This window comes from Mizuhopecten yessoensis, unplaced genomic scaffold, assembly GCF_002113885.1.
Source record: "Mizuhopecten yessoensis strain PY_sf001 unplaced genomic scaffold, ASM211388v2 scaffold11185, whole genome shotgun sequence".
Taxonomy (NCBI): domain Eukaryota; kingdom Metazoa; phylum Mollusca; class Bivalvia; order Pectinida; family Pectinidae; genus Mizuhopecten; species Mizuhopecten yessoensis.
Genome location: NW_018408922.1, coordinates 1036655 through 1055999, shown reverse-complemented (window position 1 = coordinate 1055999; position 19345 = coordinate 1036655). Strand labels below are relative to the sequence as shown.

Genomic DNA, 19345 nt, shown 5'->3' with positions numbered 1-19345 from the left:
ATTCTTCTTTTATCCGAGGTAGATGCTCTTAGTTTTGACATATATAACTTCCTGTTTGAGAAATCGGAAACTGATATGACCAAAGATGTTGTATGAGTTCGCCCTGTCCATGTTGACAGACATTTGAGATCTTACTGGATACACATTCATTGATTGTACGATGAATCACTGAATTACAATACCCAAGTCAATGGATAAATATGGTGTTTCGGTGTTTTTAAACAACCCAAATCGACACATGTAAAATTATAACACATATGGATACGGTAAACATAGCCACTTGGTACATGTACCTGGACCGTAGTTTTCCTCATCCGGGGCAATTACGTAACTCGTCAATGTGTAAAAATTCAGGTGAAAGGGAGCTAAATACCAAAATAAAAGCAACCAACAAATACTTAACGTTCACTTGTGTTTTCAAAACGGTCATACGATATCACATATCAGCTCTCTGTGTCAGGCACAAACAAGGTAAAACTCCAGTCCATCATCATCATGTTTTTTACCTGTTCGGTTACCTGGGAGCCAAACCAATTCTTGACAGTCTAACGGTCACTGTAATCTAAGTTAATACGATGAGAAACTACTGCACAATGTACAGTGTACCTTTTTAATACGAGCCTTCCGCATTTTTTTCATTCCGTAATATTGATCAACCAATTTTAATCATCCCCTGTCCTCGACAGTGTCGGTAATGATTTCTATGAGTTCAACGCATATTTGTGCGGAGAGAAGCGCACAACGGGGCAATCGATGGTTAAATCGCACAGTTGAGCACACCATGTGTGCATATGTGCGACGGTGTGTGCACGATTTATGCACGATGTGCGCACGCTATTTTTGGTGTGTTGTGCGGTCACCCAACTGTACCTCCAGGTGCCTTTTTATTATTTACCGGTGACTGGAAGCGCGACATATTGCATTAACATAATATGCTTCAATTAAAAGAAATGTTAAGCATCGAAGCACATAGTTACTTGAGTTAGTTAGGTTCAACCAGTTTAGCCAAACGGTCACGTAGCAAACGGTTTAATGTTTGAAGGAGTAGATGATGGGATTATATTTTCGTATACCATAAAATGACTGTATCTTTTTTGAACCTTGAAAGAACGCTGAAAACATTGGAATGTTTGTCGTCCCTCACATTAGTCACTTCATAAAATAAACATGCAGGATATATATATAAGGTCATTGATATTATTCGTCTCATCATATTTACTCTTTCATGAAAGAACAACAAAATTGATCCCCTGAAACTTGCTGTGAATGCAAGGTTTTCAAAAGCGTAATGCATTTCCATTAAGAGGATGAACCACACTGGTAAGCTGAATTGGCTCCCAAAAGATTTGTTCACTTGCTACCAAAAGAGAAACAAACATTCACATCTAATAAGCGATGAAATCATGTGTAGTTGTGCCATTCGGTATCGACCTGTGTCTTGGTTCCCTCTCATCACATATATTGTTCAAATCGCACATTTCTATCGGAGTTGTGTGTCATATTGAAATGCATTGCTACCAGCTGTATGTCAGATCTTTTGTGTTTTATTGTCAAAAAAGACATGATACACAACCCTGATATAACTGAATGCTTCATTAATACCGACTAAATAATCCAAAAAGCCAGAACAAGAAACTGCGGATACAGCCAAGCATCACAAAGAACATTATAACAGTTTACTAATCTTATTAAAACAGCTCGTCTGATTTAACCTGTGTTAACTCTTGTGAACTGTTTATCCTTACAAATACCTGCATAAACATTCACCGTTAGTCTCCTTGTGTATCCTGATATGATTCGCAAGAAACACATAAAAGTTTCCCACATTCCTTGACGCTGCTAACTATTAGCCCAAAGCTCTTTGATTTCAATCATTTAGGAAAAGAAAAGATTTTTCAACAGATTACCTTGTATCTCACTTGTACAAAATTAAATCATCAAACATATTGAATATTATATATGTTTCATGCATGACAATATTTGTAGTAAATCCCTGAAGTCATTTGAAATATTCAATTATACGATAGGATGTAAAACATTCTGGATATCTATGCTCCAACAGTATTGATTTTGATATTTATTATGTAAACCCCTGATAGTAATTTGAAAAATACAACTATAAGACACAATGTGACATGATCAATGCATCTATAGTCCATTTAATGTTGTTTTTATGTTCGTTGAACAACTAAATATCAAACTTACTTGAGAAAGCTTGCATAAAATATTTCTAGTTAGCTGACTTATTTTTATATGGAGATAAACATAATTGTTTAACAGTCATAACATGAAATGCTGAAATCTAACAACCACAAGAAAGCACAACAAGCAAACTATCAACAACAGGAACATTGAAACGGAAACAATGAAAACATAAAAGACATAAAATCAGATATTCCGGAAGGATAAGAACATTGCGCTCCATCAACGTCCGTCGCCATGTAATACATGTACTACATGTATGTAATTTCTGCGGAATGTCACTCTCTCTTAACAGGAACCGCAGTAATCACAAAAATAACACAGCGCAACGACAACATAACCAGATGATTATAATAAAAAGATCGACTTTCATGTACAGAAATGTAACAGCATTATGTTTCATTTTAGCGAATAATTTGTGCAACGCTTGCGCATCGTGGATCGTTTATTTAATCATTTCCATGCATTTCATCGCATCGTGTCGTTTGTTTCGACGATTTATTTGTGTTAATTTGCAATCATATAATCAGTTAATATCAAATAAATCATAACTAAGGAAAAACAAAATTGTTCTTTGTTACCAAATTACTTTTCAAAAATACTGTATTTCAGAACAAACAATCTCAATCAAAATATAAGAATTTAAAATAATTCTTTCAGTGAAACGGTCTTAAATAAAAAATATGTATATATATATATAAAAGTCTCCCTCCTCTACTTCTGAAAATGACTATGAATTCTAAATTTCTAATGTTAGTCTGTAAAATATTATATGAACAGAAATTATCTCAAATAATGAAAACGAACCTTTGAGTTCAATTATGTGTTTCTCTGTGCCTTAAGTCGACCAAAGGGAGATCGTTTCCATAGAAACGATTATTGCATCCATGGAATACCACGTTTTCCAAGAATTTAATGTTGACATTATTATCTTCACGGCTCAGATACGTATGTATATTCACTCAGTCAAAACAACAACATCTTGACACGGCAGAACAACACCAAATGGTTGTATAAGGTAAGTGTATTCATAAGGTGTGAAAGTCCGCTTCCGGTCCATTATCTAATAGTCTTGTTAGCGTTAATAACTATTCACATAACACTCTCCAATTTATATCAAACATATGAATCTTGTATGTAAAAGGTTACATCACATCGTTTATCGTCAAACGTGTTGTTAACCATCGATCGCATCGTTTGCATTCGTCTGCAATTCTTTCCGCACCGTTTGGAACCACATGATTTTGAAGTACCGTAACACAACGAAAAAGAATATTTCCTATTGAGAGTATGACAGTGATTTTAAAACATGCCCATATTCTTCAGCAACACGCATCTCTCCTAACTTTTTTTTGTAAGTGAGTCACTCAACTTCGACAACTTTCACGGAAGTCATTGTAGAGGGAGCAAACTCTTAAATACCAAAACAACTGCAACATGTAAGGTAGGAGAGCAGGGCTGCAACATGTAAGCTAAGAGAGCAGGGCTGCAACACGTCAGCTAGGAGAGCAGGGCTGCTACTTAAAACATGTAAGCAAGGAGAGCAGGGCTGCAACACGTAAGCTAGGTGAGCAGGGCTGCAACACGTAGGATTGGAGAGCAGGACTGCAACACATAAGCTAGGAGAGCAGAGCTGCAACACGTAAGCTAGGAGAGCAGGACTGCAACATGTAAGCTAGGAGAGCACCGCTGCTACTTAAAACATGTAAGCTAGCAGAGCAGGACTGCAACATTTAAGCTATGAGAGCAGGGCTGCAACGCGTAAGCTAGAAAAGCAGGGCTTCTACTTAAAACATGTAAGCTAGGAGAGCAGGGCCGCAACACGTAAGCTAGGAGAGCAAGACTGCAACATGTAAGCTAGGAGAGCAAGACTGCAACATGTCAGCTGGGAGAGCAGGGCTGCTACTTAAAACAGGTAAGCTAGCAGAGCAGGACTGCAACATGTAAGCTATGAGAGCAGGGCTGCAACACGTAAGGTAGCAGAGCAGGGCTGCAACATGTAAGCTAGCAGAGCAGGGCTGCAACACGTAAGCTAGAAAAGCAGGGCTTATACTTAAAACATGTAAGCTAGGAGAACAGGGCTGCAAGACGTAAGCTAGGTGAGCAGGGCTGCAACACGTAGGATTGGAGAGCAGTACTGCAACACATAAGCTAGGAGAGCAGGGCTGCAACATGTCAGCTAGGAGAGCAGGGCTGTAACACGTAAGTTAGGTAAGCAGGACTGAAACACGTAAGATAGAAAAGCAGGGCTTCTACTTAGAACATGTAAGCTAGGAGAGCAGGGCCGCAACACGTAAGCTAGGAGAGCAAGACTGCAACATGTCAGCTGGGAGAGCAGGGCTGCTACTTAAAACATGTAAGCTAGGAGAGCAGGGCCGCAACACGTAAGCTAGGAGAGCAAGACTGCAACATGTAAGAAAGGAGAGCAGGGCTGCAACATGTAAGCTAGGAGAGCAGGACTGCAACATGTAAGCTATGAGAGCAGGGCTGCAACACGTAAGCTAGCAGAGCAGGGCTGCAACATGTAAGCTAGGAGAGCAGGACTGCAACACGTAAGCTAGGAGAGCAGGACTGCAACATGTAAGCTAGGAGAGCAAGACTGCAACATGTAAGCTAGGAGAGCAGGGCTGCTACTTAAAACATGTAAGCTAGGAGAACAGGGCTGCAACACGTAAGCTAGGTGAGCAGGGCTGCAACACGTAAGATTGGAGAGCAGGACTGCAACACGTAAGCTAGGAGAGCAGGGCTGCAACACGTAAGCTAGGAGAGCAGGACTGCAACACGTAAGCTAGGAGAGCAGGGCTGCTACTTAAAAAATGTTAGCTAGGAGAGCAGGACTGCAACATGTCAGCTAGGAGAGCAGGGCTGTAACACGTAAGTTAGGAAAGCAGGACTGAAACACGTAAGATAGAAAAGCAGGGCTTCTACTTGAAACATGTAAGCTAGGAGAGCAGGGCTGCAACACGTAAGCTAGGAGAGCAGGACTGCAACATGTAAGCTAGGAGAGCAGGACTGCAACACTTAAGCTAGGAGAGCAAGACTGCTACTTAAACATGTAAGCTATGAGAGCAGAGCTGCTACTTAAACATGTAAGCTAGGAAAGCAGGACCGCTACTTAAAACATGTAAGCTAGGAAAGCAGGGCTGCAACTTAAACATGTAAGCTAGGAGAGCAGGGCTGCAACTTAAAACATGTTAGCTAGGAGAGCAGGGCTGCAACTTAAACATGTAAGCTAGGAGAGCAGGGCTGCAACTTAAAACATGTAAGCTAGGAGAGCAGGGCTGCAACTTAAACATGTAAGCTAGGAGAGCAGGACTGCTACTTAAACATGTAAGCTAGGAGAGCAGGACTGCTACTTAAAACACGTAAGCTAGGAGAGCAGAGCTGCAACACGTAAGCTAGGAGAGCAGGGCTGCTACTTTAAAAATATCAAATTAATTATGACATATCTAAACAAATAGCTGACTTGTGAAAAAGAAAAGGTATTGGTGCTGAACTGTTGTTGTCCTACATGTATTATATAGAGTTTTGATAACATTACAGAGAATAAAAGGGTTCAAATGAGAATTTTACCAATCAGGTAAACGAATCAATAACGAATACGGTGAGGGTCTGACAAAGCAATTTTAATACGGAGGTCGATATTATGTATAGCCTATCCCAAGGTTAGCTTCTAGACGAGGGTTAGACATTCAAAAATCTCGACCAAAGGGTCGAAACTCTGGCATACCTTAACTGTGGAGATTGATTCTTTTTCTCCAATGCAGACAATAATGTGTTTGAAAGCAATGGAAATCAGTATTTGTATTCTATATTTTGGCATGACCTGTCCTGATATTTTATTGTTTCTGCGACGTCACCGCATTGTTTCTTTCTATGTGCGTTCTATCAAACCCTACAGGTTGACAGATAAAGCCTTTCCTTTAGGACGGAAGATAAGGTAAAGATATAGATAAATAAAACACAAATAATAAAATGACCGTTAAGATCGCACTATATAAAATCAGGAACGGAAATATTTGTTTTGCATAAAAAGAAAATCCAAATCTCACTTTATCAAATATTATCCTATTTAAAGCAATATCACGTTTCAACAATTGTTTACATTGATTCATGAATGAACAAAGTTATATTAGCCATGATACTGCTTTGAACACTACCTATACACAGATCAAATCAGAATAATTATATATAATTATAACTGACGGATACAGAAATATATATTTTAATCTGTTTGTTTACTATGGCAATTCTTCGAGCTAATATTATACACACCTTTACAATCACCATATGACTTCTCACAAACGTTACTGCTACAGGTAGACGAACATTTGTTTTCGCACTGAAGTCCGTAGAAACCATCTGGACATGCTAAATCAAATCAGGAATAAAGGTACACTTTTCATTACAACATCATACATTCATATCTCAATGTTCAAAACGAACCATGTTCTATTATAAAAAGATAATATTGAATGTTGAACAATAGTTGGCATGGAAGCATGAATGCATTAATTGTAACTTGGAATATGCGAGTTTGGTTTATGTCAGTGTACTGATTAATATTCATAACGAGGTGTTGTTAAACCAGCGCCAAAATCAAAAGGTATACATTGATATAATAATTTGTAACTTAACAGAAATATAGGGTATTTCTTCATCGATTTCATTTCACTATATGCAAATGTTTTTTTCGGTATAATTTTTTATCAACACTCCTGTAGTGACAGTGATGAGTGTCACGTTTTCCACCCCGTCGCCGTATTTCTGGCCGATATGTTGTGGGGAAGACTTTATATGGGAGAAATAGGGAAACAGAGCGGGTTACATAAATTCCATTCATGAAACCGATCCTGTTCTTTGCACACTATGGAAACTTTCCCTCATTACAAATGTTCTCGTTCTTATAAAACTTTTCCTTGGCTTTCGTCTGTAACTGTTCTCTATTCCGACATTTTATAAATATTTTGTAAGTAATAGTATTAATGAGTAGGTGTGTGTGCGTGTGTGTGTGTGTGTGTGTGTATGACCAGGGGGGTCGGGGGATGTTGGGTTAGGCGTTGGATTTTTATACAGGATTGGGTTGGAGCATGCGGGGTGGTATTGATAAGGGTTCATGGAAGGGGATATAATTGTTAAGGTGGTGAAGGGGGTTACGCAATGTTGAGTGGGAATAAATGTGCCGGGTTGATTGGCCGAGGCATAAAACTATTGCTGCATAAAAAAGTGCGGGAATTAGTAGTGTACTATTTGACACCAGATTCTAATGACATCACGCAATTTTAAATAGGACACTCAATGCAATATTCTACCATGTTCTGCTTTTTTCTCGAAGAAATTACTTGCAAAAATCTTATCAATTGTTTTAGTATATTAATATCTTAGTTTATGTACTAAAGATTTACACACAAAAAATCCGCCACGTAATCTACCGTTGCTTCAAAACAATTTTATAGCAATTGCACAAGGCAATTGTATGTAGATCTATTTTTTCTACCACATTACGCTGCGTTATTACACTCTCATATCATTGTATAAACACGCAGACTGTTAGATGAATATGAGTTATATACCACACGTGCTATATGACCTTCAAGAGTTTTGATTGGTCGAGAAGATGAACTATGACCGGGAAGACTTTTTCCACGTGCTTTTCGCCACCTACTGTTTTGTTTACGTCGTCGGCTGTCATCATCCGACAAATGTTGGTGACTTTGTGAGGTTATGAGGAAAGGGTTAGTAAGGCAATATTAAAAGATGATACTTAAAGATTTGATCGGTAGTTTCTGTCAAAGTTGCTATAGACGCTCGAAATCGTTTCGACGTCACACCGTCGCGTGTCGTCGTGAAACCAAAACAAGATCTGTCACAGTGTCGGGAAATCTTTCGTTCTCCCAACGTCCCGTTATCGCTATTTAGACGGTCTGACAATGTCTGAACTTTCACTATAAACGTCAACCATAGAACCGTCACGAAGAAACGTAGGCCAATGGTTTTGGATATTGACAGCGATAAGTTCGTCTACAACGGTTCATCACTTGGCGGGAGGCAGACTTCGTACGATATGCTTACGCGCATATAGTCCGTGGTTAATTTATGTAAATTAATGCAATACTGCTACTCTCAATATTTTAAGTCGTTCATCTATTTTATTTTTTCACGAAGTTGTTGCCGAAATATTAATTTTGACAATAATTAAATTTGTAAAAAAAAAAGAGGTCATTTTTTAATATTAATGAGTGACTTTTTACATATGGGTCATATTACTACGCCAGCCTTGTCAACAAACACATGTGTGTATGTTATTTCCGACTGATCATGAGATTGTGGTAGAAACAGATCACACGACTCGTGGTTGTTGAGTATGGTATTTATTTCACTCTCGTTAATTAATTTTCAAAAGTTAAAGAAAGACACTCGCTAAAGCTCGTGTCTTTTGTAACTTTTGAAAATTAACTAACTCGAGTAAAATAAATACCATATTCAACAACCACTCGTTGTGTAACCTCTATTTTTTTTGTCTTGGTATTGTTTGTGATGTCACTATGCTTGTTTATTGATGACGTCACTAAAATTGTTAACTATACAAATATTGATGACGTCATTTAACCAACGGTGATAAAAAAAAATATCAATCCGCCTGAAGAAGCCCTAGAAGGCAGAAAGGCCTAGCGGACGATCTCAAAAAATTATGTTTTTATTCTATATTTTTCTTCGCAAGGTCTTATCTATTTATTATCTACTATATAATAACAAATTGATGTCTTGTTTATTCATCGTGGTCAACTGAACAGACATTTAACCTGATTGTCAGAGGTGAAAGAGACATACCTTATGGAACTTTTATGGAAAAAAAGAGATGAAATAAAAATGGAAAAAAATGAAACAGGGTCCGAACGGACCTCAGACCCTTATACTATTGATGATGTGATCTAGCCAACTTATCTGAATAACAGTATACAACACTGGCTCAGTCGCGATACAGATAAAATAAAAAATAAAAATCTAAGGTGGGGGTTACTGTGTATATCAAAGTCTACTACGGAAAATAGGCTTACATCACTGTAAAATGTTTTTGTTTGCTATTGTTTCACCGAAAGCTACAGTATATAAGACAGAAGTTTAGATAGTTGGAAAAATGATACCAGATAATGTGTATAAGGGATTAGACACCTTGTCCGTGCCATGTGTCCACTGGCCGTATCTAACGTCATATCTCCGAGGAATTGAAAGTTCAAATACATCGCTTACAGCACGAAAGTCCGCGAATGTTTTCTAATATATTGACACCGTTGCTCCGAATTTTCACTTAAAGTCCCAGAGAAATAGATTAATAAATAAAAAGTACCCTTACTCTATCACCTGACAGCGAAACAGAAAGTAGAGTGGAGATCAAATTAGAATATTCAACTGCGTAAAATGCAGAAAACGGTACACGCAGTATATACTTTGGTGAAGTGATTTTGTTCTCTTTATTTATTCTTAAAACGGATATTTAAAACAACGGGGAAAGCATGTCATCTTTTTTTAAATATGAGCTTCAAGATCAGATTCTCATCTTTCCATTGGTATACTATATGTGTGTCTGCGATGCCGATTTTTTTTTTTTTTTACAATGATTGAAATTTGAACATAAATCGCCTCACAGAAGAAATAGTTTCCAGGTCGTCTCATGTCACATGAATTGATGACGTCATGAACAATGCTGAGCGTGACGTTAAAATTCGTTAAAAGCTGATCGGCCCAGATCGGCCCTGTGGCAGTCAACGTAAAAATCAGATCGGCCCAAATCGCCCTCTCTCTCTCAAATATGTTTAAAACAAAATAAACCAGTATGTAATCGTGAACTTACCATTACAATTTCCGGAATTATCACATGGGCCAGCACAAGATTCTGGACAAGGCCGGCATGATGTTTCCCATGATCTGGTATATGTGTTGTCCCCGCAGTCTTTAATGGAATAAAACAAAATAAAGTATATATTTCTTACAACTGATATCATACATGTGTTATTTATGAAGTCATAATTATTGGATAACCCTACTGTATTTTTTGAGAATTGAGGCGTTAGACCGTGATTATACTCTAGCAAATTGAGTTTTACTGGAAAAACAGAGTACAGGAGGGTTACCCTCATTCTTATTCATATTACCGAAAGAACCGGCGATTTTAAGATGTTTTTGTGGGTTTCTGTAAAACCTAGGTCTCTGCCGTTGATTTGTGACGTCAGGATTATTAAAAGATTCAAGACGGGTCAGTCGGGGTCATTTACGTAATTAACAATCATAATTCGGGCATCACTTGTCACATCTCAAACGAATTAGAAAAGCATTTTCGTTGATGAAGCTGTTGAAGAAGAACGTTCACACGTCTCAGACATATAAAGGATGTCCTTAGATTGTATAATTATATGTGTATACACTTCGACTTGCAATCGCGAACGGTTTATTCGAATAGCTCAGTTAGGCATAATAAACGTTAAGCATAGATGATCATCATATATGGTTTTTATACCGTAGTTATCTACATCATTATATGTAAATTATTTCGAATATCATGTAGATCAGAAATTAAGAACAACTATAAAATGACTGTTAATGCCTTGTCAAACATACATAGACAATTTCCTGAGCTGGGATGACAGACACTGCCTGGACAGTTCGAGGAACACGTTTCGTCACAATTTCCATTTCCGTATTTCCCAGCTTCACATCCTGTAAAACCATGAACAGTACGTTATAACCCGGTAACAATTTGTTTAACACGACAGCGTTCATCTGTGTAAACACTTGATATTTAAATCAAGGTTAAAGTGTACTACGGAAATATGTCCGTAAATAGATAAACATTTCATGTGAGATGATCTTGGTTATAATTATTTCTAATTTCCCAGATGTCATTGCAGTCTAGACATTAAAAGATTACACATGTTTTAAATAGATACATTGTTGTAATGTGTATTAAGGCGTATAGACAGGCGAATTGACGAGTATTCAGCCTGGTAGATGCAATACAATGCAATACACATTTCTAATTAAATGATCTTATCTTTGCTAAAATGACATAACTTTTCTTTTTCAAAATATATATATTTAAAATATTATTCAATCAGATGTTCTCGAAAACTCCTACTATCTAATTGATTAAAAACTACACGGTATAAAGAATATCATATAATAATACCCTACGTTAGCGTTTCAATCTGATTAAAATCATATGTTACATGGCTTCGTTAGCTTCGTACTACGCCTGAACATCTGAGTGTGCCACGGTCAGGGTCACGTTCAGGTGACCTTTATATTTATAAATACTCATTAAATTTTGACCAATCAGAGACCCTCTTGCTAAAGGGCGCTCGGAGTTGTAACAAATATGTCGGACATTGATGAGAATGATGCGAAAGTTCTGAAGTTATTTGAGATTGATCGTCTGAAACCCGAACAGAAAAAGATATTCGAAGCTTTATTAGAGAAGAAAGACTGTATGGCGGTGTTGCCTACGCAATTATTACCCATCATAGAAACGTCAGTTCCCGCCGCCATATTTGTTTTTGAAAACTAATCTGTTCGATACCGCTTGCTATTTATCAACCATGATATTCCGATTCGCTGGCAAACTCTTGCAAGCGCGCCTCTGATTGGTTCATCTAAAGGTCACTTGAACGTGACCCTGACCGCGGCACATTCAGATGTTCAGGCGGAGCCATGTAACATATGATTTTAATCAGATTGTTAGCGTTTGGAATGGACAGCAGTCATTGACGGACAGAGTGATGATTCGTTGAAGAATATTGCAGTTTTGTAATACATATCATTTGCTGACTGCAGGGTGAAGTAGAGACAGACTAATCCGTGGTATAAAATATAATGAACGAAAAGCTATTGTCATTCGAAAAATAAAAAAAAATAAAAAAAATGGCGGGGTTTACATGTATGATGCTTACCTAGCCATTCAGAAATAGGATGAAATTTGCAAAATATTATCATAGAAACATTGCAGTTATCACATACAGCTCTGATCCTAAATGGAAAAACAGTCGACATAGTCATTTTATCCTTTTGGTGTGTCAGCATGCGAGTACTTAGCAACAAAGAAATAATAAAAAAAAGATAAAAAATAATAATTAAAGACATCCCTTTTTACGAATGTTAATCATCAATTTCACTTCATTTTTTAACGATCTTACACAAAACAAAATCAAGCTTCTTTCTTATTCTTCACGGTAACTGTCTTTCTTAAAACAATAATATCCTCTGTCTTTTATTCGCTATTTTACAACGTCGGTGATGTAACTACATTGATTACGAAGTATGCGTTATTCGACAAAAATATATGTGAGTACAAATAAGACTTGTCTTGGGCGGATAGACTTTGGTGAGAGAGAGAGAGGAAACACGTATGAAAGTGCATACATAATCGTTTCCACATACGCTTATGCTAAACCGTCGGGAAAAGAAAATGGGATGCATTTTGCATAAAAAATAGCATCTGCTCTGCTCGACTTATTGCTACAATGAAATGAGACACCACTTGGCATACCTTTGACCGTTCAAAAGAATGACATAATTAAAATAATTGGACAATCCAGGTTATATGCTTTTATAGACACTAAACTGGTCACAATAGTAGTTTAAATTATATTTCCATGTGGTAGAATAGATATGATAAACCTATATTCGTTTACTGCGGTGAAATATGTAACTCGGGATTTGAAAACGTAAATAACAAGCCCATGGGTAGGCGGTGTATGTTTATCGTAGTAATTTTTTCATCCTCGTTATACTTTTGTTCATAATTGTTTCCCTGTATTCCACATTGCCTTGCTATTCGTCCCTTAAAAGGCTGCTCGTTTCAGTATATATAGGTAGTTTTTCGCTGCTATATCTGCCTACGTCAAACCTTATTACAGGTGATTTGTAAAATGTAAGAGAAAATGTAATGCTTAGTTTGTTTGTTTTGAACACAAATAGAAATTTATTTTGCGAGATTTCGTGAAACGTCTGTTTCATTTGTAATTGAAATAGCGCAAATGACAAAGGAAACAGACGTTTCCGATATCTCTCAAAATAAGTGTTTGTTTACTTTTTGCGATCCAAAACAACCTAGCATTTATTATTATTCATACCAAACCGACTAATTTTATTCCTCCTAGTAAAGGAAAGTTGTTGAATAAGTTTTATAGTGCGTTTTAAAATGTGTTACCTGGATATTTGAACTGTGAGCATCAGCTGTGCTGATTCAATCTGAGATAATATGCTAAAATGCTTACTTTATATAGATTAATGTTATTGCTGTTTTATGAAAATAGTCATTCCTATTTACCTCTATGAAATCTTTATATTCAGCAATACTTTTAATATGAACAATAATATATCTCTAATCAATGATCAGTTATCTATAAACTCCAAACTAAATTGTAAACGAAAACCGTGTATAGGATAATGGTTAAACATTTAATATCTTTCATCTTTTAATGTGTTTATTATAAGTAATATTAATAAAACATTATTTGTCAGTATAAAACATTATGTTTTACCAGTGATAATGATACAACATAACACACATGCTGAAGAGCTAAGATGAGTTATCAGTAATTTAATTAACATGCATTGGTTCAAAAGTGAAACGGGTACGGCAGGTTTAATGAAGGGATAGATTTTAGTGTAAAATAGAACTGACATATATTGTAAAACAGAACTGACATATATACTGTAGTATAGTGATAAGTTCCAGGTTAGTATAGGACTAACAGGTAAATTTGGTCATAATTTCTATTGTGATACAAAACTAGATAGTACAGTAAAGCGATAAGTTCTAGCGTGATACAGAACTGAAAAATATAGGAGAGTGATGATTTATAGTTTGATACACGATTGACAGGTGAAGTATATATAGTGATAAGTTCCAGTGTGATACAAGACTGACGTGCATAGTATAGTGATACGTATCAGTGTCATATACGACTGACATGTGGTATATTAAAGTTGTCAGTTGTAGTGTGGGACAGGACTGCCATATATAATGAAGTGATGAGTTCCAGTGTAATACAGGACTGACATCTATATAGCATAGTGGTGAGTTTTTGTGTGAAATAGGACTGCCAGATATAACATAGTGATGAGTATTTGTGTGATACAGGACTAACAGGTATGGTATCGTGACGAGTTCATGTGTAAAACAAGAATGAAAGGTATAATACAGGAATGAGTTCTAGTGTGCTACATAACTGACAGGTATATTATAGAAATGAGTTCTAATGTAATACAGGACTGACAGATTTTGTTTACTGGTGTGATGTGATACATTACTGACATGTATAGGATAGGTATGAGTTCTCGTATGAAACAGGACTGAAACGGATAGTATAGTGACGAGTACTAGTATGAAAAATGTCTGACAGGTATAGTATAATGATGAGTTTTAGTGTGATACAGGACTGAAATGTATAGTAAAGTGATGGGTTCTTGTTTGATACAGAAGTGACAGGTATAGTATTATGGTGAGTTTTAGTGTGGTACAGGACTGTTCGAAATGGTATTGTGCAGGGTGGCACACGTGTTACAGGAATTAGTGTGATACAAGACTGACAGGTACAGTATAGTGATGAGTTCTAGTATGATACAGGACTGCCAGGTACAGTATAGTGATCAGTTCTAGTATGATACAGGACTGCCAGGTACAGTATAGTGATCAGTTCTAGTATGATACAGGACTGACAGGTGCAGTTTAGTGATGAGTTCTAGTATGATACAGGACTAACAGGTACAGTATAGTGATGAGTTCTAGTGTGATACAGGACTGACAGGTACAGTTTAGTGATAAGTTCTAGTATGATACAGATCTGCCAGGTAGAGTATAGTGATGAGTTCTAGTATGATACAGGACTGACATGTACAGTATAGTGATGAGTTCTAGTGTGATACAGGACTAACAGGTACAGTATAGTGATCAGTTCTAGTGTGATACAGGACTGACAGGTACAGTTTAGTGATGAGTTCTAGTATGATACATGACTGAAATGTACATTATAGTGATGAGTTCTAGTATGATACAGGAATGACAGGTACAGTATAGTGATGAGTTCTAGTATGATACAGGACTAACAGGTACAGTATAGTGATGAGTTCTAGTGTGATACAGGACTGACAGGTACAGTTTAGTGATGAGTTCTAGTATGATACATGATTGACATGTACATTATAGTGATGAGTTCTAGTATGATACAGGACTGACAGGTACAGTTTAGTGATGAGTTCTAGTATGATACATGACTGACATGTACATTATAGTGATGAGTTCTAGTATGATACAGGACTGACAGGTACAGTATAGTGATGAGTTCTAGTATGATACAGGACTGACAGGTACAGTTTAGTGATAAGTTCTAGTATGATACAGATCTGCCAGGTAGAGTATAGTGATGAGTTCTAGTATGATACAGGACTGATTTGTCTTTGTTTTTCTGATATTAACAATTTTCTATTGTCTTGCCAACACTCATAGTAACTGAACATATGATAATTCTACACAGACTTTTGTCGACCTCCTCCCCCACCACCACCGTCCCAAACATTTTAAAATATAAATATATACTAGTGTTTTCAACTGCAAGCACCCTTTTGAAAGTCTTAATCTATTTTTCATATAAAAATAGCTTTAACGTTGTATTTATGAATAAAATGGAGCAGGTCTGGAAATGATAATGTGAATGAGTTTCACTTTAGTTCGCTCCAGAGAACTGTACCTGAACATCTAATTTCATCCGAAATACAAAACCACCACTCTGATGCTTGGACTCAAAGTGTTTTGAACGAACACAGTAAACGAAAGTAACTAGCCTCCCAAGGCACACGTACTTAATATTACAAGTAGGTTAAAATAAAGTTATTTTGTAGAAAAAATACGATGATTATTCAATAATCAATGAAATGCAATCTTAAACATAAATTCTCCCTTATGATGAGCTTATGATAATTCATTAATCAATGCAATGCGATCTAAAGCATTAATACCTCCTTATGATGTGCATATGATAATTCGTTAACCAACGAAATGCAATCTTAAACATAAATTCTCTCTTATGATGAGCATAATATTATGATAATTCATTAATCAATGAAATGCGATCTAAAACATAAATACTCTCTTATGATGAGCATATGATAATTTATTAATCAATGAAATGCGATCTAAAACATAAATTCTTTCTTATGATGAGTTTTAAAGTATATATTTTTTTATCAGGTCTGGTTCAGATAAATTTCATAACAACATTGCATGTTTAACAAAAGAAAATATATATAAAAAAAAATAGGACGCAGTCGAACAACGATGTTAAAAATGTATGCAGCAAAGTGTTCCATGGGTATAATGAATGAAAGCTTATAAATACATTATTTTAAAATAAATCAGATAAATATGTAACATCCTGTTATCTCGTTTTAAGTCTGGGGTCAATTGCATGTTATTTGAAGTTCCAAAAAATATGACAATAGAAGAACATTTTCTTTTAGCTTAAATAAACAGTTGGATAGACAGACGGGCAAATGTACTTTTTTCCAAACCACACCCTTCTTAACTGCGTTGCTCGGGTATACAATATCATTACATGTGCTACATGTACAAGCTTATCACTTTTGTATAAAATCACAAAACATAGAATAAATTTGTAGTTAACCTACTAAATAGTCCACACAAAAATCGATTATCTGAAATATCTCCTTATCATTTACCATAAATATTCCTTAAGGATTTAACATAATTTCCACAGAAATAAGATACATGTAACACAGAATTAAGATACATATAACACAGCGATAAGATATATCTAACTTAGAAATAAGATACATGTAACACAGAAATAAGATACATGTAACACAGAAATAAGATACATGTAACACAGAGATAAGATACATGTAACACCGAAACAAGACGCATGTAACACAGAAATAAGATACATGTAACAAAGAAATAATATACATGTACCACAGAAATATGATACATGTAACACAGAAATAGGATACATGTAACACAGACATAAGATACATGTAACACAGAGATTAGATACATGTAACACAGACATAAGATACATGTAACACAGAAATAGGATACATGTAACACAGAGATAAGATACATGTAACACAGAAATAGGATACATTTAACACCGACATAAGATACATGTAACACAGACATAAGATACAGGTAAAACAGAAATAGGATACAGGAAACACAGAAGTAATATACATGTAACACAGAAATAAGATACATGTAACACAGAGATAAGATACATGTAACACAGAAATAAGATACATGTAACACAGAAATAAGATACATTAACACAGAAATAAGATACGTGTAACACAGAAATAAGATACATGTAACAGAAATAAGATACAAGTAACACAGAAATAAGATACATGTAACAGAAATAAGATACAAGTAACACAGAAATAAGATACATGTAACACAGAAATAAGATACATGTTACACAGAAATAAGGTACATGTAACACAGAAATAACGATAAATGTTACACAGAAATAAGATACATGAAACACATAAATAAGATACATGTAACACAAAAATAAGATACATGTAACATAGAAATAAGATACATGAAACACACAAACCAGATCCATGTAACACAGAAATAAGTTACATGTAACACAGAAATAATATACATGTAACACAGAAATTATACATGTAACACAGAAATAAGATACATGAAACACAGAAACAAGACGCATGTAACACAGAAATAGGATACATGTAACACAGAATTAGGATACATGTAACACAGAAATAATATACATGTAACACAGAAATAAGATACATGTAACACAGGAATAAGATACATGTAACACAAAAATAAGATACATGTAACACAGAGATTAGATACATGTAACACAGAATTAGGATACATGTAACAAAGAAATAATATACATGTAACACAGAAATAAGATACAGGTAACACAGAAATAGGATACATGTAACACAGAAGTAATATACATGTAACACAGAAATAATATACATGTAACACAGAAATAAGATACAGGTAACACAGAAATAGGATACATGTAACACAGAAGCAATATACATGTAACACAGAAATAATATACATGTAACACAGAAATAAGATACATGTTACACAGAAATTAGATACATGTAACACAGAAATAAGATACATATTACACAAAAATAAGATACATGTTACACAGAAATTAGATACATGTAACACAGGAATAAGATACAGGTAACACAGAAATAGGATACATGTAACACAAAAATAAGATACATGTTACATAGAAATAAGATATATGTAACACAGAAACAAGATGCATGTAATACAGAAATAAGATACATGTTTCACAGAAATAAGATACATGTAACACAGAAATAAGATACATGTTACACAGAAATAAGATACATGTTACACAGAAATAAGATACATGTAACACAGAAATAAGATACATGTAACACAGAAATAAGATACATGTTATACAGAAATAAGATACAAGTAACACAGAAATAAGATACAAGTAACACAGAAATAAGATACATGTAACACAGAAATAAGATACATGTAACACAGAAATAAGATACATGTAACACAGAAATAAGATACATATTACACAGAAATAAGATACATGTTACATAGAAATAAGATATATGTAACACAGAAACAAGATGCATGTAATACAGAAATAAGATACATGTTTCACAGAAATAAGATACATGTAACACAGAAATAAGATACATGTTACACAGAAACAAGACGCATGTAACACAGAAATAGGATACATGTAACACAAAAATAAGATACATGTAACACAGAGATAAGATACATGTAACACAGAAACAAGACGCATGTAACACAGAAATAGGATACATGTAACACAGAAATAAGATACATGTAACACAGAAATAATATACATGTAACACAGAAATAAGATACATGTTACACAGAAATAAGACACATGTAACACAGAAATAAGATACATGTAACACAGAGATTAGATACATGTAACACAGAAATAAGATATATGTAACACAGAAATAGGAAACATGTAACACAGAAATAACGATACATGTTACACAGAATAAGATATATGAAACACATAAATAAGATACATGTAACACAGAT

At 35.3% G+C, this 19345-nt stretch overlaps 1 protein-coding gene across 1 annotated transcript in view; it reads right to left on the bottom strand.

The window, feature by feature from the left end:
- Window positions 1-19345, bottom strand: part of LOC110440613 (receptor-type tyrosine-protein phosphatase alpha-like) — a 51102-nt gene that overhangs the window by 21488 nt on the left and 10269 nt on the right. Inside the window, exons 4-6 of the mRNA XM_021483767.1 lie at window positions 10819-10917; window positions 10055-10153; window positions 6478-6573 (exon numbers count right to left, since the gene is read on the bottom strand). Of these exons, the coding sequence (XP_021339442.1) occupies window positions 6478-6573; window positions 10055-10153; window positions 10819-10917 (294 nt within the window). The remainder of the gene's footprint in view (window positions 1-6477; window positions 6574-10054; window positions 10154-10818; window positions 10918-19345) is intronic.